At 51.6% G+C, this 21215-nt stretch overlaps 3 protein-coding genes across 4 annotated transcripts in view; 1 reads left to right on the forward strand and 2 right to left on the reverse strand.

Annotated features, from left to right (window-relative positions):
• Window positions 1–7000: 7000 nt before the first annotated feature.
• Med29 (mediator complex subunit 29) lies at window positions 7001–11859 on the reverse strand. Its single transcript, XM_041653872.1, has 4 exons — window positions 11590–11859; window positions 10773–10831; window positions 10535–10619; window positions 7001–7289 (listed from the first exon to the last, which is right to left on the reverse strand). The coding sequence occupies exons 1-4, from the start codon at window positions 11800–11802 to the stop codon at window positions 7047–7049; spliced, it is 600 nt and encodes a 199-aa protein (XP_041509806.1). The 5' UTR covers window positions 11803–11859; the 3' UTR covers window positions 7001–7046.
• A 202-nt stretch (window positions 11860–12061) lies between these two features.
• Paf1 (PAF1 homolog, Paf1/RNA polymerase II complex component) lies at window positions 12062–18159 on the forward strand. The gene is made up of 14 exons (XM_041653870.1): window positions 12062–12406; window positions 12788–12817; window positions 13676–13768; window positions 14031–14152; window positions 14238–14304; window positions 14381–14482; window positions 14567–14672; window positions 14746–14814; window positions 14899–15002; window positions 15227–15343; window positions 15427–15555; window positions 17244–17349; window positions 17448–17538; window positions 17614–18159. Exons 1-14 carry the CDS (start codon window positions 12360–12362, stop codon window positions 18036–18038), a joined length of 1608 nt encoding a protein of 535 aa, XP_041509804.1. The 5' UTR covers window positions 12062–12359; the 3' UTR covers window positions 18039–18159.
• A 131-nt stretch (window positions 18160–18290) lies between these two features.
• Samd4b (sterile alpha motif domain containing 4B) overlaps window positions 18291–21215 on the reverse strand; it is a 39251-nt gene continuing 36326 nt past the window's right edge. For both annotated transcript variants that reach the window (XM_041653869.1, XM_041653868.1), the window contains exons 12-13: window positions 20597–20680; window positions 18291–20390 (exon numbers count right to left, since the gene is read on the reverse strand). In XM_041653869.1, coding sequence (XP_041509803.1) covers window positions 20362–20390; window positions 20597–20680 — 113 coding nt within the window. In that variant the 3' untranslated portion in view covers window positions 18291–20361. The remainder of the gene's footprint in view (window positions 20391–20596; window positions 20681–21215) is intronic.

Raw genomic sequence — 21215 nt, forward strand, 5'->3', positions numbered from 1 at the left:
CCAGCTGGTTTAGGACTGTGGTTCCAGCCACTCCGGGAGGCTGAGGCAGGAGACTAGTAAAATTCAAGGCCTGGCTGGACTAGAGAGTCAAAAATGAATTCTAGGTCAGCTTGGGTAACTTAGTGAGAGCTTCGTTTTAAAAAAGTTAAAAGGGTTAGCCAGGCAGATCTCTTGAGTTTGAGGCTAGTCTGGCTGACAGAGCTAGTGCCAGGACAGCCAGGGCTACTCAGAGAAACCTTGTCTCGAAAAAGCAAACAAAAAACAAGTAAAAAGGGTCAGGCGGTAGAAGTACACACCTTAAAACCAGTTTAATCCCAGCACTCCCGGAGGCCGAGGCTGGTGTGTCTCTGGAGTTCAAGGTTAGCCTGGTCTACCGAGTGAGTTCCAGGCTAGCCAGGGCTAAGTAGAGAAAAACCCTGTTTCAAAACACCCCCCCCCCCGCCGGGGGAGGGGGGGGAGCCAGTGGCCTGTGGCTGTAATCAGGACACTTCAGAGGTGGCGGAAACAAGAGCAGGCGGTCAGTGCCAGTCCCAGCTATCGATCGAGGTCCAGGTCCTATTTCTAAAAAGAGAGAAACTACTGAGGTGGGGGCGGGAATAAAAAGAAGGCTCGGCGCTCGAGCGGTTTCTTGGCTCTCCTTGGCTTCAGTACCTATTCCCGAAAGGAAAACAAAGAGGCTGGAGAGACGGTAGGGAGAGGGTGTTGGGGGAACAAAGGTAAAGAGGAAGTGGGTTACAGAAAGATAAAAAGCAAAGGTGAAATAAAAACTAAAACCTCCAGGCGCAGAACCAAGGAGGCTGGACAGGGCCCCTTTCCCCAGTTGCGCTTTCAATTATTAAGAGCCTTCGTTCCCGAAAACTCACGGTTGGAATAGCTTGAGTCTTTTATTAGGGAGGAAGCTCGCCTCCATTGAAAAGGGTGGGGGGCACTGGGCACCTTCAACGTTGAATGGGTCTCTTGTAATGTAAGCAGTCTTAACTAAAGTTTAAATTCTCTCGAGGATCGTTCTCCATCAGATCTGTAAGGTTTTTGTTTTTCAGCAGGACCTCCTGGCTGGCCTGGAACTCGGGATCTTCTGGTCCCCACTTCCCAAGTAGTGTTAGGATTAGAAGTATGCCCCGCCGCCACACCCAAGTTTTAAAAAAGTGTTTCTTCAAGGGTATCACCAGTGAAAAAGTGTATTTGGGTACGGAGGTTATCATTGCTAGAAGTGTAATTACAATGTTGGGAAGTTCTTGCACGGTGCGTTGCGCACTTGTATTGAGGTGGGGAGATTCGGCTAGGCTTCTCACTGGTTTGCTTCATCGGAGCCCGGGGGATGGGGGGGAATCCCTGGTGCAGCGCTTTCTGGGGCCAAGGGGCCTTCCTGGGCTGGTCCCGTGAGCTGGGCGGGCCCTAGGCTGCTGTGGCACGGTTGCGGCCTCCCGCTCGCCCGTGACTCACTCGCTTAGGGCGCGGGGGGGAGGGGGGGGCTTCCTGGAAGCCGTGACGAGGACGCTCAGCCCGGACGCTTGGGTTCCTCTCCTGTAACCAGGGCTCCAGTCTGTTGTAAACAGCCTCGAGGACAACGGGAAAAGAAGGGAAGGAGGGGCCCCAAAAACTTGCCTCCCGCCCAGTTTACAAATCCCTGAGCCAGCCGATTTTAAGACCAAGCGCAGGGAAAGGGGGTTGGGGTGGGGCATGCTGGGGTTTTCGGAGGCCAGCTGGGTCTGGATCATGGAGAAGTAATTCCAGTTTCGATTCCCTGGGGACTGGGAGCTTTTGCCATCCCTGACTCAACTTGGACCCCTTCTCTATCTGCTGAGTCACTGGGACGAAAGCCTGGCTGCCTGGGTCTCGGCTACTCTCCAAAGGGTGCTGGGGTGGGGGGCAGAGGTGTAAGAATGACGATCCTCTGAAAATCATGACTTTAGAAGCAGTAGGACTCACGAAGTGAGACGTCTTTATCTTAGAATACCGGGTCAGGTGCTCGGCTCTTCCCTGCTCCACCACCACCCCTCTCTTCGCTTGGCCAGGGATCCAGACACAGGTGATCTTAAGTGGGGCATGGCCTCCTTCAGACGCAGGCGTCCAGGCCCCACTCATTCCCTTAGAACCCTGGCCCTCCTCCTCAAACCTAGAGGCGTCCAGGCCCCACTTCCCCCTCACACTTGATATCCAGGCCCCAGCCCTTATTCTCTGGAAATAAGGGTCCTGTCCAACTCCAGCTTGGGTGTCCTCATCCCAGCAGGAAGTTCATGGCCTGACTCTTCCCAGCTCCCCACGTAGCCAGCGGGGAAAATCCGCGGCCCTGGCAGTGGCCGGGAATCCCCTCTGGAATGACGGTGGGGAAGGGGTGGGGGGATGGCCAAGGTCTTGCGAGGCACTCGGCCTCGTCCTGTGCGCGCTGGGGTGGGGGCTGGGGGAGCGAAAGGGGGTGGAAACCAGAGAGGCTAAAAATATAGCAAGCACTTCCGGCCGAGGTGAACGGGGGGAGGAGAACTTAGAGCTGAGTTTCCAGAAAAACAAGCGGGGACAGGAAACCTGGGGGTGTGAGAGCCGGTGGGCCGGCGGGTAGGCGGGCTAGGGCCCACGTACTCCTGGCACGTGTGGGCCTGTCGTGATTGCCTGTGAGTGTGGTCTAGGCAGGGTGTTGCAGGGGAACAGCCAATATGCCAGGCTCCAGCGGGAGGGAGGTGTGCTTGCTACATGTGTGTTGTGGGGAGTCTTAAAGTTTCTAGGTAAGCAATTGGGGGCTTAGGTGCGGGCGACAAGTCTCTGTGTGTGACCTGTGCTTAAGGCCCCCATAGAGCAGGATTCTGTAAAAAAAAAAAAAAAAAAAAAAGTGAAGCCACCTGTGTGCCACTGACTAGATAGACCCTGTGTGCTGCAAGTGGCCTCCGGAGGATTGTCAACTGTAACTCCTGCAGCTGTCTTTGAGGGGCTTCGTGGGAACTTCCACCCCACCCATCTGTGTGTAACGGAACCGCTGTGAGAGGTGTGACTTAAGTGTGTCATTCCTAGCAGGTGCCTGGGTGATAGGATTCTGCATGCAGGACCTTGAAGTAGAGTATGGGCTTTCTGTGGCTCGCCTGGCCCTGTTGTACCATGTATACAAATGGTATTTGTGGATCTGTTCTTATTTGTGGCTGTCTTGGAGGTTGCCTGTTCCTGAGTGTGGTAGACATAGTTCCTCTATGGACCAGTCACAAGGCAGTGGAAACCAGTGGACTTTGGTGCCTGACGTAGCAGCCGGCACATGATGGGGCGAGTTGCTGGGGTGCTGGTTGTGTTGTGCTCTTGCGTCTGCCTGTGGGCAGAACAGACGTGCACACACCCGCACCTAGATACTGAGTGTCTGAGCCAATCTTTTTTTTTTTTTCTTGTCTGAGCCAATCTTATCTGTCCCCAGTGAATGAGGCTGCTCTGCCACAGAGCTGACTCAGCATGTGATGGGCAAAGTCTCGATGGGTGAGAGATAGCGGGTTAAGTGGTGGTTACAGGGTTCGGTAGTCACGTGGTCAGATGGTTGCTTTAGTACTTGCTCACGGAGCAGGGTCCATGTATGTGGGAGGATGGCCGGTGTGCTAATCCCTACTGGGCGGGGGTGGGGAGCGTGCCCATGGTCAGCCTGCAGATATGAGACGCAGATATGGGACTTACAGCAGCCTCCTACCCCTACCTCTCAAGTGCTGAGATTCCAAGCATGAGCCACTTTGGCTGGCTCTGTGGTTTCTCATCTCATACATAGACCCTCCCTGGCGTGGGGTTTTACACAGGCCTGTACAACTTCTCTGTGCCGGTAAGGTCAGGAAAAGGCCCTTTCGTGACTCCATCTAGGCTTCCTCCCCTGTGCTCCCTGAACCTAGCTAAAACTTCTTCACTCTTTGAGAACACATTCCCGTCAGAGGCTGGCCAGTGCTCTGTGCTTCTCTACACTTTTGCTGGTGGTATCCGTAAGATCTAATACCTTCTCCCCTCCAGCCTGCTGTCACCTGCCTAGCAAGGGTTTCTTTGACAGAGTGCCTATTTCTGCCCAGGTGGTCTCAAACCATCCTCCTGCCTCAGGCTCTCAAATGCTAGTCCAAGTGTAGGCCACTAATGCACTTCTTTTTTAAACAAGTGTGTGTGCAAGTCAGAAGACAACTTGAGGCAGTTCCCTCCTTCCAACATGCAAGTCCCAGGGACTGAACTGAAGTCACCTAACTTGGTAGCCAAGCGTGGTTACCCATGGAGCCACCTCAAGGGCCCAGACACCCATCTTTTTTCTCTTTGGAGACAAGATCTCACTTATGTAGCTGTCTGGACTCAAAACCTGCATTGGTCCTCCTACATGCTGCTATTACAGGCTTATGTACCATGCTGCATTTTGTTAATCTCTAGGAATATAAGAATCTTTGCTCACATTGCACAGGGCTGCCATCTTTTTTGAATGACTATAGCTTGGTGCCCATCTTCTATAGTGTGGGATTGTGGAATATACACTGTTGCCCCATGGTCTGCTGTCACCTTGAGTATGGTTTTAAGCAGTTGGACCTTGTATCTGATGCTAGATGCCACACCTACCAGCATGTGGTATGTTGACATCAACTCTGTAGGGCTGTACCTGTCTTCCTATACCACAGACTGCCATGTCTTAGCAAATGTACGGTGCGAGTCCCTGGCTATAAACTCTCGAGTTCTGCCTTGGACAGGTCAGTGTGTTTTCAGTTGTATGCAAGATCACTACATCCCTGAACCATTTCTAGAAACAAGAAATGGTCTAGGAGATGTGTGCTGGGTGCCTAGGTGATCAGTTGATGCATCACTTTGGGAAATAGTTCCAATTACTAGTCATATGGGACTCTAAGTACCTACTGCTGAGGGCTTGGCTTTTTTCTTTTGGCTGAGATGAAGTTTTAGTATGTAGCCCAGGATAGCTTTGAACTTGCAATTTTCTTGCCTCTACGTTAAGACATTTTGTAAGTGTAGTTAAAGCAAATGATGGTATAGCCCTGTAGTCCTGAGTTGTGAGCCTGAAGCAGGAGAATCCCAAGTTCAAGACTAGCATGGGCTACAGGAGTCCCTGTCTCAAAAAGAATGATGAACATGGTGGCCTGCATCAAATCTGTAATTATCAGCACGTGTATGGAGAAGAGGGAGGTGAAGACAGGACAATCCCCAGGGAAGATCCTCCTGTCTCAAACCATCTAAAGTCTGTCTCTACCTCCACACGAGTGCCCCCCTTGTGTGTACGTACACACACACACACACGCACGCACACATGCACGCACAGTGCCTGGGAAGCTGAGGTGGTGGACTGCTGAGTTGGACGGCAGTCTGGATGTATTCTGAGTATGGTCTAGGTGATGGACCCCGTCTCCACAACTCCAAATCAAAGAAATTAGGACTGGGTGGCGGTGTTGCACATCTTTAATCCCAGCACTTGGGAAGTAGAAGCAGGCAGTTCTCTGTGATTTCGAGGCCAGCCTAGTGTACAGAGCGAGTTCCAGGACCGGTACCAAAGCTAGAGAGAGAAACCCTGTCTTGAAAACCCAAAAATAAATAAATAAGTAAAATTTAAAAAGTGAAAAATTAGGCTCAAGATCAATGACCTTAGGTAAGGACCTTTACCGCAGAGACCTGGGGGAGACAAAGGGAGTGATTTAACTACATAAAGGGTGGACTCAGGCTTCCCAGCACTGAAGGGAGGCAGGGAGGAGTGCCTAGGTAGTGTGGTCACACTTGCATCTAGGGGAACGTGAGCTCCTGTAGATCACAGATGTCCCCAGGGTCTCAGGTTTGTTTTTTTTCTGTTTGATTTATTTTTCTTTTTTCTTTCTTTTTGTGTGTGTGTGTGTGTTTTTTGAGACAGGGTTTCTCTGTGGTTTTTTGGAGCCTGTCCTGGAACTAGCTCTGTAGACCAGGCAGGTCTAGAACTCACAGAGATCCTCCTGCCTCTGCCTCCCGAGTGCTGGGATTAAAGGCGTGAGCCACCATCGCCCGGCTTGATTTGTTTTTCAAGATAGGATTTTGCTGTAGTTTGGGAGCCAGTCCTGGAACTAGCTCTTGTAGATCAGGCTGGCCTCAAACTCAGAGATCTGCCTGCCTCTGCCTCCCAAGTGCTGGGATTAAAGGCGTGTGCCAACACTGCCAGGTGGTCTCAGAGGTTTTTGAAACAGGGTCCCACTCATGAGGCCACTGGTTCGTGGCATGGGAAACAGTCTGTCACTCTAGCCTTTCAGCTGGCAGCTGGGCCCAGGTTGGTAGCTCTATCTAGCACTTATCCAGGCCTGCAGCCTGTGGCTGAACTCCCACTCCCCTTGGGAAATGGGGTGCTTGTGGGGTTCTCCCTACCTCCCTCAAGCCCCCTCTCCAGGGCCTGCTTCCCGGAGGAGCTGGGTTCTTCCCCAGAACCCATGATTCATTCCTGCTAGGGCCTTTTCACTTCTGCTTTGGTGCTAAAAATATAGGGACCCAGGAGTCCCTTTGAGCAGGCCACATATTGCACAATGCTCCCTGCTAGAGCTCTGCTGACGCAGGGTCGAGCTGGGACCTAAACTGCTCGTAGTTGGTGTGTGCTGAGGTCAGGGCCTACATTTCTGCACTTCTCCTTTTCTGGGCCAGGAAGTCCCTTTTCTAGCCCCAGGTAACCCAGCAATTTGGTTCCCCTTACATAAATATGGTCACACTTAGGAGTTGGGGGCAAAAGGCAACAAAAGGGGACTGGTAGAGAGAGGCAAGATTGGAGGAAGATGAGTTAGAAACTAGTGCATCCACTGGGATAGACGGAGGGAGATCTAAAGGGCCCGGTCAGTGCCACACCCGGGGCCAGGTGGGAGATGAGGTGAGGGAGGAGGTAGAGTCCCTGACAGAGGTCATCAGTGGCCAGGTAGGGAGGTCCTCCCTAGGTCAGGGAGCAGAGTGGGTGGCAGCAGAGGCAAGGCCTGGTCTGTGCGCCTGTAAGCCTTTGCTGCCCCCTGCTGGTTTCAACTACATTGCCCTGGCATGACAAATAAATCAGAAACAGGAGCCACCTGTTTTGCCTTAGGCTGCACTTCATTCTCCCTGCCCCTGCCCCCAAGACCTCAGAGACTGCCCCCAGGGCCAGCTGAGGCTGCAGTCGTCTTGCCTGTGACCTTGTTGGCACAGTCCAGCAGGGCAGTGTGAATGTCTTTGGCACAGGTAATCTGGGCTTTGATGACAGCCAGGTACTGAGGATAGGGCAAGCTGTCCGGTTGCACTGCATCTGGCTTGGTGGCTGTGGGTACCAGTGTCGGAGAGTGCTTGGCGCTGTCACAGCTCTGTGAAAGGCATTCGTGGGCCAGGCGCTGTGGGAGGGCAGGAAAGAGAACAAAAGCATTGTTTCCAGGGACCTGCAAACCCCACCCCCCATCACTCAATCTGGGGCTAAGCTGACCAGCTCTGGGCCTTCTAGGCCAGTGTCTGCTCTTGCCAGCCTCTTGCTGGATCACCTAGGACACGGGGCCATGGGATCTCACTGGCACCAAGCTATTAAGTGTTTTTGCGGTGGCTTGAGTCACAGACTTACTATGCAGACAAGGCTGGCCTCAAACTTTTTTTTTTTTTTTTTTTTTTTTGATTTTTCGAGACAGGGTTTCTCCGTAGCTTTTGGTTCCTGTCCTGGAACTAGCTCTTGTAGACCAGGCTGGCCTCGAACTCACAGAGATCCACCTGCCTCTGCGTCCCGAGTGCTGGGATTAAAGGCGTGCGCCACCACCGCCCGGCTGGCCTCAAACTTTTAAACCCGACAACTTTATCCTCCTGAGAGCTAGGATTATGAGTGTACACAACGGGCTAGTGACAGGTAGCTCTATAGGAAAGGCACTTGCTGCCAAGCCTGATGAACTGGGTCCTGTTTGCCCAGGATTTACACAGCGGAAGGCAAAAAGAAATCAACTACCGCAGAGCTTCTTCTGAACTCTCAATGTGCACAAGCACACCCTGCCCACAACAAAATGTAATAATTTAGAAAAATTTAAAGTGTTGGGCTAGAGAGGTGGCTCAGAGGTTAAGAGCACTGGCTGCTCTTTCAGAGGTCCTGAGTTCAATTCCCAGCAACCATATGGTGACTCACAACCATCTGTAATGAGATCTGGTGCCCTCCTGCCCTGTAGACATGTATGCAGGCAGAACACTGTACATATAATAAATAATTAAATCTTTAAAAAAGTGTAACGTCATGCCTAATTCCTTAAATGGGTTGGATAGGCGCCTCTCTTGTCTGGTGAGAAAGGAACAGGTGTGTGAAATGGTACTGGTGCTACACTGTTTAAGTCCTAACTGATGAACATTAGCTGCTGTTGTTGTGCCTGTCCTAAACCACGGGCTTGAGTGCCAATCCCTGGATGGCACCTAGTGGTTGTCCTCTCCCTTAGGGGCAGCACTCTATCCTGCCGCCCCCCCCCCGCTCAGGTCCCTCCTCTGCACACTGATGGGGCTTACACCTCTGCTCCTTGCCTCCCACCCTCTCCCCAAACTGCTGCTTCTTGTGAGGCCTTGTTAGAGCAGACTCCCTTGGTAGGAGTAGTCCTCCTAATCCAGCCAAAGTAATTCCATCTTGCAACAAAATTCCGATTAGCTGTTCTGTGTGGCAAACTGCAGTGTCCTTCTCCTAGCTAGACAGTGCTGCTGAGGCCAGCAGAAACCCTGATAAGAGCTGGGCGTAGGGTACATGCCTACACTCCCAGCCACGGGGAGCTGGATCAAGCCAGCTTGTTTCTTTCTGTTTTTCCTCTCCCCCTCAGACACACACACAAAGCTGGGGGGCAAGGGCTGGATTTTGCAGTGGTGAACCTGGGTCATGGTACCCACCCCACCATGTGGCCAATGAGCTCGCATCACCACGCTGGACTTTGAACCTGGCTTCAGTTCTTGTGCCCTTTTTAGGGGGTGAACAGCTCCAGAAATCATCTAACACGCTTCCTAATTTCAACTATAGCTCTGGCTCTCACATGGAAACCCCTTCCCCAGAGTCCAGCAGTTGGATGGCCTGGCAAAGTCTTCAAGCTTCTATTTCTTATTTCTACCTGCCCCTCCTCCTTCCTTACAGCGCAAACATGACTGTCTCCTTGGGGCTCCCACCTCCAGTTTTAGCTGTTCTTTTTTTTTGTTTGTTTGTTTGGATTTGGTTTTTATGAGACAGGGATTCTTTGTGTAGCTTTGGAACCTATCCTGGAACTCACTCTGTAGACCAGGCTTTCTCTCAAACTCACAGAGATCCACCTGTCTCTGCTAGGATTAAAGGCACACACTTCCTCTGCACGGCTTGTACTTGGATTTTATCCAGAGTCTAATGAGACCTAGCCTATACACCTCAGATGAGTCTCCTGACATTCCGAGGGGAACTGACTTGCTTTAAAGCAAGATATCACCTACTCACCCAGTCGGGTCTTGAATTTTGGCCCTCCTGCTTCAGCCTCTTAAGCAGCTGGGAAACTAGGACTACACCAGCAGGCTTAGTCCCTTAGGGGAACGTGTGTGCGTGCGTGTGTGTGTGCGCGTGCGCACGCATGTGGATGAGGCAGCATGGACGAAGATCAACCTCAGGACCTGCCCCCCTCCCTTTTGGACAGGATCTTTCACTGCACCCTGGAGCTAGTCAATTAGGCTGGGTTGTTGGCTACTGAGCCTCAAAGATCAAATTATCTCCACCTCTCAAGCACTGGGATTATAGGCACGCACTGCCACGCCCAGTTTTTTATGTGGGTGTTAGGAAGCAAACAGGTCCTACTGCTAGCATAGCAAACACTTTCCATCTACACTACCTCCCCATATGGCCACGGACCTGGCCTATGCTCCGCACCTGCTTCTCGGCCTGCCCACTCAAGAGTCCTGGGTTTGCCACAAAGCAATCAGCCATGCTCACTCACATCACAGGTCCCCATGCCCTTCTCCCAGCCAGACTGTCAGGTGGAGCTCCCCGGTCCACGAGCAGCCTTCTCTGTCACTCTCCCTACTCCAGGCTTCCGCATGCTCCTGAACGTCTTCGTCCCACACAGGTTTCACCACTCTGGTCCAGACTCCTGTCATCACACCCTTGGTCACACCGACCTGTTCCTCTATGGACTTATATCTGTCACTCCACTGAACTAGAAGGCCTGTGAGGGTAAAAATCAGCTGAAGGACATGTGTGTCTCAGAGGAAGAGACGATGGGTGACCGAGTGACTGAGGATTCAGAGCTAGCTGCGGTACTGCATGTCATCTCAACATGCTCAGAATTTGGAGGCAGGAGAATCACTGCCTCCAAAGTCTGAGGCCTGCCTGTTCTACAGACTAGTGTCAGAAGAGACTGTATTACTGAGTGGTTTTATCTCAAAACAGCGCAAAAACAAGGTTGTTGCTAGGCAGTGGTGGAATGCCCCTTTAAGCTCAGCACTAGGGAGGCAGAGGCCTCTGAGTTCAAGGCCATCCTGGTCTATTGAGCTAATTCCAGGACAGCCAGGGCTACACAGAGAAACCCTGACTCGAAAAACCAACTAAATAAACAAACAAAAATGTTCTTGTGCGGAATTAATCAGAGCTTGGTCACAAAGCATCTAGAAAGTTCCTTACCAAGCAGAGTTCCAGCTGATCACAGAGAGCGTAGAACTCTTCCAGACACTTGTCAAATCGCTGTATGGGTCCATCACTGCTCTTCCTACGGCCAGGGAGAAAAGGCTGTTTGAGGAATGATTTCCAATCTCTGGGACACGAGCATCAGTGCAGAACTAGAGACCACAGACTGGGGGTGGGGGTGGGGCAGTGGGGGAGGAGTTTCTAAGGCAGAGGAGGGGAGAGGGGCTTTACTTACTGTCCATTGTCAATGTTAGTGTTCTGAATCAGGTTCTGGGCTGCAACCTTCATCAAAGTCTAGTTTTCAAAAGATAATGAGAGAAAAGTAAGATGTAGGAGGTGATGTCGCCCGAGGAGGAGCTGCACTCTCGAGAACCTCAGGCCTTCTTTTCAGCTGGAGCCTCCATCCTGATAATACAGACTAAAGCTCATTGCCATCCCCAGAGGAATCTCTGCCGACATTTTCCTAGAGGCTTGCTCTCATTTGGGAACTCTCACCAGTAACTTCCGACATACTCTTTACCAATCAGCTCTGCTAGAAACGATACGTGTGCCGGTCTTCTGCACAGGACTCAACGATCAGGTCTGTTTCTCCTTCAAACCTCAACAGGATTTCTCTGTGCAGCCCCGGTTATCCTGGAACTAAGTCTGTAGACCAGGCTGGCCTTGAACTCAAGAGATTCGCCTGTCTCTGTCTCCTGAGTGCTGGGATTAAAGGCGTGTGCCTCCAAAACCCGGCTAAAATTCTGTTCTCTCATTCATTCTCATTTTCTCTCTCCCCACAGGGTCTCGCTATGTGGCCCTGGCTGGCCTGGAACTCGCTCTGTAGACCAGGCTGGCCTCGAACTCAGAGATCCCCCTGCCTCTGCCTCCCGAGCGCTGGGATTAAAACCTGCACCACTACGACCGGCTGGACAGAGCCTCGCTTTGGTTGGGCACAGACACACTGACAGCAAGTCTAACTTCGCTTCCCTGTCTATCTCTCCTGCAACACCTCGCGCATCTTCTCGATCGCCCGCCAAACCCCGCTCGCTCCCCGCAGTGCAGTTCATCACCTGGAGACTCTCCTTCAGCTGCGGGATGAGCATCTTGTAGCGCTGCACAGGATCGAAGTCCTGTTGCTGCTGCTGCAGGAGCCCGCTTTGGCCGGGTCCCACCAGTTGCGTCGGTTGCGGCTGTTGCTGGGGACCCGGGCCACCGGCAGAACCCGGACCTGAAACACCCGCTGCAGAGGAAACCGCCGAAGCCTGCTGCTGGGGCGCAGCCATTTTCCTCAGGTAGAACGCCGGATGTACGTCACAAGCGCGTCTGCTCCAGTCTGTCTTCCGCCTCTTCAGTGTGCGGGCTTAGTTTGCTAGTTAGCTCCGCCTCCCAGACAGGTTAGCCAATGAGAGTAGAGGATGTGTGTTCGCCTCTGCCGTCTCAAAACCGAGGCCGAGACAGGGATATCTTTCCACCAATCACAAGAGCGGTTCTCGCCTCGCTCCGCCCCTTCGCCTCCAGCTTGCCAATCAGTGCGAGAGACTGACCTCACTCTGTTTCCCCGCAGGCCTTGCGGCCTGAGGCTACCTGTCCGCTCGTCAGCGTCTCGGTGGCTGTTGGGGCGGCAGCTGTGAGTCCGTGGCCGGCGCTGCCCGCGCTTTTCTTGAGGCTTACGAGGCTCGCCCGAGCCTTTCTCGCCGGTCCACCTCATCTCGCCTTTACCCGCGGAGCCCGGCGCCCACCGGGGCCTGGCCTCAGATCCGGCGTCTCGAAGTCGGCACGCCCCTCCGCGTCGGCCCGCGGCCAGCGAGGACGCAGTCCGCGCCGCCGTCGCCTGGTCTCGATGGCGCCCACCATCCAGACCCAGGCCCAGCGGGAAGATGGCCATAGGTAGGTCTCCTGCCACCTGCAGTTTGCTTTTGTGCTGTGAGCTGCTAGCCGGGGACTAGGCCGAGGGGTGCAGTCGTTGGTTCCCTCAGGTCGGCTCGCGATGCCCTGTAGTGTTCACCCCTGACGGAGGGGCGGCCCCTGCTAGGCCTCTGTGGTCATTCCCTGGTTCTCTGCCATCCAGTTCCGGAATTGCACCTTGGGGAGTCTCGGGAAGGGACCTAGTCCTCAGCGCATTTCAGTGAAGCGTGCGGGGCTCCGTCCTAAGGGGATCGAGCATCTGCCTTCTTTCGCGAAAGCATCACTCCTTCAGAAATTCCTGGAAGCTTCTTTGCACACACCTGTCAAGCCCTTGACATCATTCTCTTTCTCAATCCCCCCCAGGCCCAATTCCCACCGGACCTTGCCTGAGAGGTGAGCCCCACTACGTTTTCCTGGAGGGTGGAACAGGGACGCTGGCAGCATTGGCAGAGTGGTTGAGGGCTTTTTTTTCTTTCGTGCTTTTGAATGTCTCATAAAGTGGCCTAGAATGACCTCAGACTCGCTATCGTGGCCATACCCAGCAGCAGAAGCCTAGTTTTTTTTTTTTTAAATCGTGTGTACACACACCTAGGCTATGTATGGCAGTCGAAAGAGTAGTTATAGGGTCAATTTTTTCCACACTATAGGTATAGGTCTGAGAGATTAAACTCAGGTCCTCAGGCGTGACAGCAGACGCCTTTACCTGCTGACAGTCTTATCGTGAGGCTGTTTATTGTTTAAAAATTATTATTCCTTGTCTCGAAAAACCAAAAAAAAAATTATTATTCCTAATGTTTTCCTTGAGACAGGGTTTGTGTTACTGGAACTCACTCTGTAGGCTATGCTGGCCTCAAACTCAGAGATCTGCCCACCTCTGCTTCCTGAGTGCTGGGGTTAAAGACCAGCAGCAGCCCAGCAATTCTTTCTTTTGAGACAGTCTTACTTTATAGTCCTGACTAGCCTGTAACTTGCTATGTAAACCATCACTAGCCTAAACTCTCAGCCGTCTGCCTGCCTCCCGAGTGCAGGGATTAAAAGCCTGTGCCACCAACTTCAGCTGTTTCTATTATTGCATGTTTTGTGCAACTGCCTACAAAGGCCCAGATGTCAGATCCCCCTGGATCTGGAATTACAGGTGGTTGTCAGCAGCCGGTATGGAACTTGTCTACAGGACAAGTACTCCCTCTTAACTGCTGAGTCACCTCTGCAAGCTTGTGAGACCTAATTTTGAGGCAGCCACTGTTTCCCTAGGTCTGGAGTGGTCTGTCGAGTCAAATACTGCAATAGCCTTCCAGACATCCCATTTGACCCCAAGTTCATCACCTACCCCTTCGACCAGAACAGGTAAGACTGAGCTCAAGGATGGAAAAACTCCCAAGAAATAGTTCACTGAAGGTAAGGAGTACTTACTGCATCTTCCTCCCTGTGCCAGCACATAGGTGCTCCATAGATACTAATAGACAAAGCAGCATGTGATACTCCTCTGAGAAGCTGCCAGTGCTGGAAACATTGAGTTCCTCTCCATAGAGGCTTAGCTTCTAAGAAGGGAGGATGTGGTAGATGAGGGTGGATCAGGAAATTATAATAGGCATGTTTTCCCACCCAGGTTTGTTCAGTATAAAGCAACTTCTTTGGAGAAACAGCACAAACATGACCTTCTGACTGAGCCTGACCTGGGGGTCACCATTGATCTCATCAACCCTGACACCTATCGCATCGATCCCAATGGTGTGTGAGGAAACAGGGAGGGTCTGCTTTAGGCCAGCAAGGGCAGGCCTGGGCATCCCTCACAGTCCTGCCCCTCACTCCCTAGTTCTTCTGGATCCAGCTGATGAGAAGCTTTTGGAAGAGGAGATTCAGGCTCCCACCAGCTCTAAGAGGTAAGGTGGTACCATATGGATACTGGGGGGTTGGCTCTGCCAAGCATGGGACCCTGAGGTGCCTGGTCTACTCCAGATCCCAGCAGCATGCGAAGGTGGTGCCATGGATGCGGAAGACAGAGTATATCTCCACTGAGTTCAACAGATATGGCATCTCCAATGAGAAGCCTGAGGTCAAGTAAGTAACAAACAGGTGGTAGGGGAAGTGGGCAAGACTTTAGAGATGTCCAGAGGCCCCTGACAACTTTCTCTTCACTTCTAGGATTGGGGTTTCTGTGAAGCAGCAGTTCACAGAGGAAGAAATATACAAAGACAGGGACAGTCAGATTACAGCTATTGAGAAGACTTTTGAAGATGCCCAGAAATCGGTAATTGGAGGAAAGGGATAAAAGCAAGAGAGCGCCTCAGGTTCTTCCTTCCTCACCCTTTTTGTTCTAACAGATCTCCCAGCATTACAGCAAGCCCCGAGTGACACCAGTGGAGGTCATGCCTGTCTTCCCAGACTTCAAGGTCAGGTTTGGGATGGGAAGGAAGCAGGGTCAACTTCCTGTGCCTAATCAGTCCATACTAACTTTAGTGTCTTCTATTTCCCAGATGTGGATCAACCCATGTGCTCAGGTCATTTTTGATTCAGACCCAGCCCCTAAGGACACGAGTGGGGCAGCTGCACTAGAGATGATGTCTCAGGCCATGATCAGGTCAGTGGTCTTGCTTTATACCTTGGCCTGCTGCTGTTGCCACTCCCCCATTTGGGTGTTTTTGAAATAGGGTATGGTATGACCCTGTTGCTCAGGCTGACCTCCAACTCCTGGCATTCCTCTTGCCTCAACCTCTGGAAAGGTGAATTTACAGGCATGTCTCACCACACCCAGCTTTGTTACTTCTTTGCCTTTGACCTTTACTTTCTTCTCCCCACAAACAGGGGGATGATGGATGAGGAAGGGAACCAGTTTGTGGCTTATTTTCTACCTGTGGAAGAGACACTGAAGAAACGAAAACGGGACCAGGAGGAAGAGATGGACTATGCACCAGATGATGTGTAAGGGTTAGGCTTTGGAATTCTCAAGTGTGTCCCTTTTACTAATCAGAACAAATGGGGCTGACCCTGTACCTCCTCCACAGGTATGACTACAAGATTGCTCGGGAATACAACTGGAATGTGAAGAACAAGGCCAGTAAGGGCTATGAGGAAAACTACTTCTTCATCTTTCGGGAGGGCGACGGGGTCTACTACAATGAACTGGAGACCAGGTACTCAGCACTGTTCCACTAGTTTGGCCCTGTAGTTTCTTTTTTAGTTTTTCAAGACAGGGTTTCTCTCTGTAGCTCTGGCTGACCTAGAACTCGCTCTGTAGACCAGGCTGGTCTCAAATTCAGAGATCCAACTGCCTCTGCCTCCTGAGTGCTTGGATTAAGGTGTGCACTACTGCTCTGCTAGCCCTGTGGTTTTTGAGGCCACACAATAACTACTCAGGTCATATGTATCTAAGTATTTGCTCTATGTTTGTGCGAGCAGCAGGAGCATGCTTATTAATGTGGGCTTGACCTGGTTCTGATACCGTAAACCAGAAAGAAAACCTTCTCATAATACAGGATATAAATATGGTCATTTTTCTCACATGGTAGGCAAGTCCCCTGATATTGATACATTCCTAGTTTCAACAGTTTTTGTGTGTGATGTGTTTATGTTCATTGAGGGCTGCTATCAGTTGTTTTCCTGTTGCTCTTATTTTGTGTGCATGCATACAGAAATCAGGATAACTTGGGGGAAAGAGTTTTCTCCTTCCTCCATGGCACTTTACCAACCAACCCTTCAGCAGGTTTTAAATGAAATATTAGATAAAATTGCAAGAGTGTCACTTCAGAATTCTTTGAGGGCTAAAAGCTAACTTGTCCTGTTGGCTGTGGTTTGAGTTTCTGTTCAGTACAGAGGTGACAGGCTCTGATCCTGGAGTCTAGCTGAAGATGTGAAAACAGATGGGGTAGCTGGGCAGTGGTGGTACACGCCTTTAATCTCAGCACTCAGGAGGCAGAGAGAGGCAGATCTCTCTCAGAGTTTGAGGCCAGCCTGGTCTACATAGAGAGTTCCAGGACAGCAAGACTGTTTACAGAAAAACCTTGTCTCAAGGGGGTGGGGGAACGGATGGACACACCAAAACAGGCAGAGTGACAGCACTAAGTGATTATTACAATCCAGCTTCATTACACTGTTGCTGTGTTGTTCTTATTTAAAAGCCAGAAACCCAAAATTTGTCATTCCCTTGTTTTTAAGAGTTGGGTAGTTCCTAGTTCCAGGACAGGAACCAAAAAAGCTACGGAGAAACCCTGTCTCGAAAAAATCCAAAAAAAAAAAAAAAAAAAAAAAAGAGTTGGGCAAGGGGCCTTGGGAAATTGCTCAGCAATGAATGTTGGTTGCTGTTCCAGAGGACCCTGGTTCTTATCCCAGTTCTCACACAGCATCTAACTGCTTAACTCTAGTTGCCAGGAGAATCTGATGCCCTCTTCTGGTTTCTGACAGCACTGCATACACAGTACACACATAAATGCAAACAAAACACCATTCACTTAAAAGTATATGTATCTTAAAAGAAACCCCTTAAAGTTGGGTAAATCAAATCAGAGACATTAACTGCCCTTAATTCCCATGTACATGTATGTATACTCTGTATTCTGATATGCTCTGGGCCATACATTGATAGGGAACCAGGTATCAAGTGAGACTGGTCCCAAAGATTTGTTATGTATATTGTTCTGTCTACAGGCCAGAAGAGGGCATCAGATATTATTACAGATGGTTGTGAGCCACCATGTGATTGCTGGGAATTGAACTCTGGGTCCTCTGGAAGAACAGCCAGTGCTCTTAACTTCTGAGTCGTCTCTTCAGCCCCCTAGTGTAGTTTTTAACTGACTCTTCCACCTTTTACAATTGTCCACTGCAGGGTCCGTCTTAGTAAGCGTCGGGCCAAGGCTGGGGTTCAATCAGGTACTAATGCTCTGCTTGTGGTCAAACACCGTGACATGAACGAAAAGGAATTAGAAGCCCAGGTAACAAGCTCTATTGGCCCAGGACACCCACAGGGAGGTTAGTGGTGGGTAAGGACAGGGTCAGAACATCTTCCATCTTCCCAATTCACTGGTTCCAGGAGGCACGAAAGGCTCAGTTGGAAAACCACGAACCAGAGGAAGAGGAGGAAGAGGAGATGGAGGCTGAAGAGAAAGAAGCTGGGGGCTCAGGTAAAGGATGGCTCACATCCGGGGAGCCCTGGGAGGGTGGGCAATGGGATCTCACCTGTCCCTGCTTCCTTGCAGATGAGGAGCATGAGAAGGGCAGCAGTAGTGAAAAGGAAGGCAGTGAGGATGAGCGCTCTGGCAGTGAGAGTGACCGGGAGGAGGGTGACAGGGACGAAGCAAGTGACAAGAGTGGCAGCGGCGAGGACGAGAGCAGTGAGGATGAAGCTCGTGCTGCTCGGGACAAAGAAGAGATTTTCGGTAGTGATGCCGATTCAGAAGATGATGCTGACTCTGATGATGAGGAGAGAGGGCAGGCCCGTAGGGGCAGTGACAATGACTCTGACAGTGGCAGTGATGGGGGTGGCCAGCGGAGCCGCAGCCAGAGTAGGAGCCGCAGCCGGAGCGCCAGCCCTTTCCCCAGTGGCAGTGAGCACTCGGCTCAGGAGGACGGCAGTGAAGCTGCAGCTTCTGATTCCAGTGAGGCTGACAGTGACAGTGACTGAGGAGGAGGCCAGCACAGACACCATTAGGGCAGGGAAGCACTTTTCTAGCTGTCTATTTTGTGAGCCCTTTGTTCATCCCCACCCCTCAGTCTTTGCTGTTAATAAAGCTAACTTCTCTTGACTTCACCTCCCAGAGCTTGTGTTCCCCTTCACCTAGCCCATCTCTACCCCCAGGTGTTCAAGGATCTCCACTTAAGTGACGCACAAAATCAAGGCCCCATGGATTTCCCAGGAAATGCATTGTAACAAAACTCACAATCTCTTAGGTTTTGTTGTTTTTTTTTTTTTCCAAAATAAGCCCAGACCATTAACAATTGAAACTCCAACAAATAAGTCTTCTCCAACAGCGAGAAAATGTACAGTTACTCAAAGCTGATTCTGCCAGTGGGGCTGGGGACAGAAGTGGGTAGGATAGGGTGAAACCATGGAGAGGGCTCGGGAGTCGGAGGGTCAGGGTCCTGCCTGTCAGAGTGGGGCCGCCTGCGTCCTGCACTCTGCTGTCAGGTGTGGGGGGGGCAAGCTCTCACCTCCCTCTGGGGGAGGGTATCCCTTACCACCTTCCAGTGCCAAGCAGGGTCAGTCACCCTGATGGGAAGTGAACAAGACAAGACTAGACCAGCTTGTGGAGGTGAGGGTCCCATGAGAGGGAAACCTGTTTATTTCAAACAGGTGGCCTTTCACCCCACTTCCCACAGTTAGTGGGAGGGGCTGGAGAAGCCTGGGAGTTAGAGGGGAATGAGCAAAAGGCACAGAAACCTGGAGGGCCGGGGTGGGGACTTGCATAGGTTGATGAGTGTGCAAGAGGTACATAAATACACCTGACACCCCGCCCAGCCCGGCACTGGGCGAGGTGGTGGGGACCACAGGCAGGTCCCCATTGCCACTCCACCCCCTGGCTTCTTCCTCCCTGGGCTCAGAGCAGGGGAGGTCCATAGACCAGGAGGCAGGGGCGAGGTCTGGGGGATGGGCTGATAGTGCAGGGAAGGCTGTGGTTTTCAACTTTTTTTTTTTTGGTTTTTTGTTTTTTTCCCAACATTTTGTATCTTTAATAACATACACAATGGTTACCAGCCATATTCATAACAAAAGTTATTCATAAAATGTATCTAAAAATAACATTTTTTTTCCTTTTCATGTGAAAAGCTTGAGAATGTCCCAATGAGGGTGTAGGTTTGAGGGGGGGAAAAGGAGTTTGGAATAGGGGACCCTGGCTTCCCCACAGCCTGAACCCCCAAATTCCCTCCCTCCTGGGCCCCAGCACCAGCCCTCATCAGTAATGGGGGGCAAAGGGTTTGTGTGACTCAGGCTGGGCCGCACCTCTGGGTTATGATATAGTGTTCCACTTACATGAGGTCATGACATAATGGGGGTAGGGGAAGGTTGACAGAAAGGGGATAGGCAAGAAAATAAAAACCCAACAATCCCCTTTCCCTGGTTCCAACCCACAAATCTTTTGCTAGCAGACCTGGGGAGCAGAGAAGGGTTATGTTGGTGGGGGAAAGGGACATTAAGGCAACAGACTTCCTGACCTCACTGTGGGCCCGGGGCTGCCCACCTTCAACCTCTGCATCTAGGAGCCAGGGCTGGGATGGGGAAGGGCGAGGGGGTCTGGAGGAGGGGGCTCTGCCCTCTCCTCTCATAAAGTTCAGGTTCCCCCTGCCACTGTCCTGGCTCAGAGAGAGGCCTGGGGATTCTAAAAATGACAGGGAATGATCAGAGAAAAACCGTTAAGAACTATATAAATATGTATCTTAAATAGGCCTAAGAAATTAATTGTAGAGAACCTCTGATAAACAGGGCAAGGAAGAGGGGGAGGAAGATGGTGACTGTCTGGGATAGAAATGATGAAGGGTAGAAACCAGGGGAGAGGGGCTCCTCTCCAGTGACATACTGGTGAGCAGGCTGTCCACACTGCTTCCCCCACTGTCATGTTTCTGAAGGGCAGGCTGCACAAGGTGGTGGTCAGTATCTCTAAGAAGTCTGCTCTCTTGGGGAAGGACAGGTGTCAGCAGTCTAGGAGGAGGCAGGGGTGGGATAGGGCTGGTGGGAGATTGGGGAGGGAAGGGGTAGGCAGTCTGGCCAGTCCTTGCCCCTTGCCCCGGCTGCCCTCTCTGATCCCTGGCCTCAGTCGAGATCCCTCAATGGGCCTGGGAGTGAGCAAGGCATGTGCCAATGTTAAACAAAAGTTAAGAGGATGAGTAGAAAAATATCAGAATGTATAGCTGCGCCAGCCCACCCTCTCGCTGCCGAGAAGAAGCCTGTTGGGGGATGGCCCCCGCCCGCCGCCCAGGGAGCCTATGAGTGCGCTGGACTGTGGGTCCCGTCAGATGGTGGAGGTTTTGTCTGTCCCATCTGTGGTAAGAAAGGGAGGAAGGGAGGAAGATCAGGAGCTGGTGGGAGGCCTGAGGAAAGGCACTCACATAGCCTGTCATCCCAGGCAGGCCCTCCCTGGAGTCTGGCCTCCCCTTGGGACCCACAGGATGGCTCCAAGTTGCTGGGTTCAGAGCTGGAGATGCTGGGTAGGTGGGAGCTAGGTCAGGGGAAGAGGAAATGCTCACCACCCAAGGCGTGTTCTGTCATGCTCAGACACAGAGACTCCAGGGTGGGATTGATCTCCAGGTCAGGCCCAGGTACCGGGCAATCTGGATGGGAGAAAAGAGAATGGTGGTTGTGAGGAGAGGACCAATTAGAATGGAAAGAAGAAAGGAATGGGAGACAGAGATTGCTGGCATGGGGCTGGGGCCAAGAGATAAATAGTTCAAAAAGCATGCATACAAAAGGGGTAGAAGACATGGCTGGGAAGAGACAAACACAGGCCTATGGGTGTCACAAAGAAGGCAGAGAGACAGCCAAGGCAGGAGTTTGGCAATGCAGAAAAAGCCAAATTTTTTCAGACAGAGGAAGTGATGTGAAGCTGAAGGAGCATTCCTGGAGGCCACACATAGGCTCTGACTATTATGGACACGGATTCCAAGTTGCCTTGGGCAGTCTGGGCACCTGCCCTAGACATTGGGCAGTTTCTTGCCGACTAATAGCCCACCCTCTATGCTTGGTGTAAAAGCTAAGCTAAAGCCCTTCTTGTGCCCACTTGGACTTGTTCCTCCAGACAGGATATACGCCAGGCAGGATGAACAGGAGTCCTGAAGAGGACAGCAGCCACTAAGCCTATCCTCAAAA

Source organism: Microtus oregoni, unplaced genomic scaffold (genome assembly GCF_018167655.1).
Source record: "Microtus oregoni isolate MIOR12 unplaced genomic scaffold, Mior012 000006F_ref0000085, whole genome shotgun sequence".
NCBI classification, from domain to species: Eukaryota; Metazoa; Chordata; class Mammalia; order Rodentia; family Cricetidae; genus Microtus; species Microtus oregoni.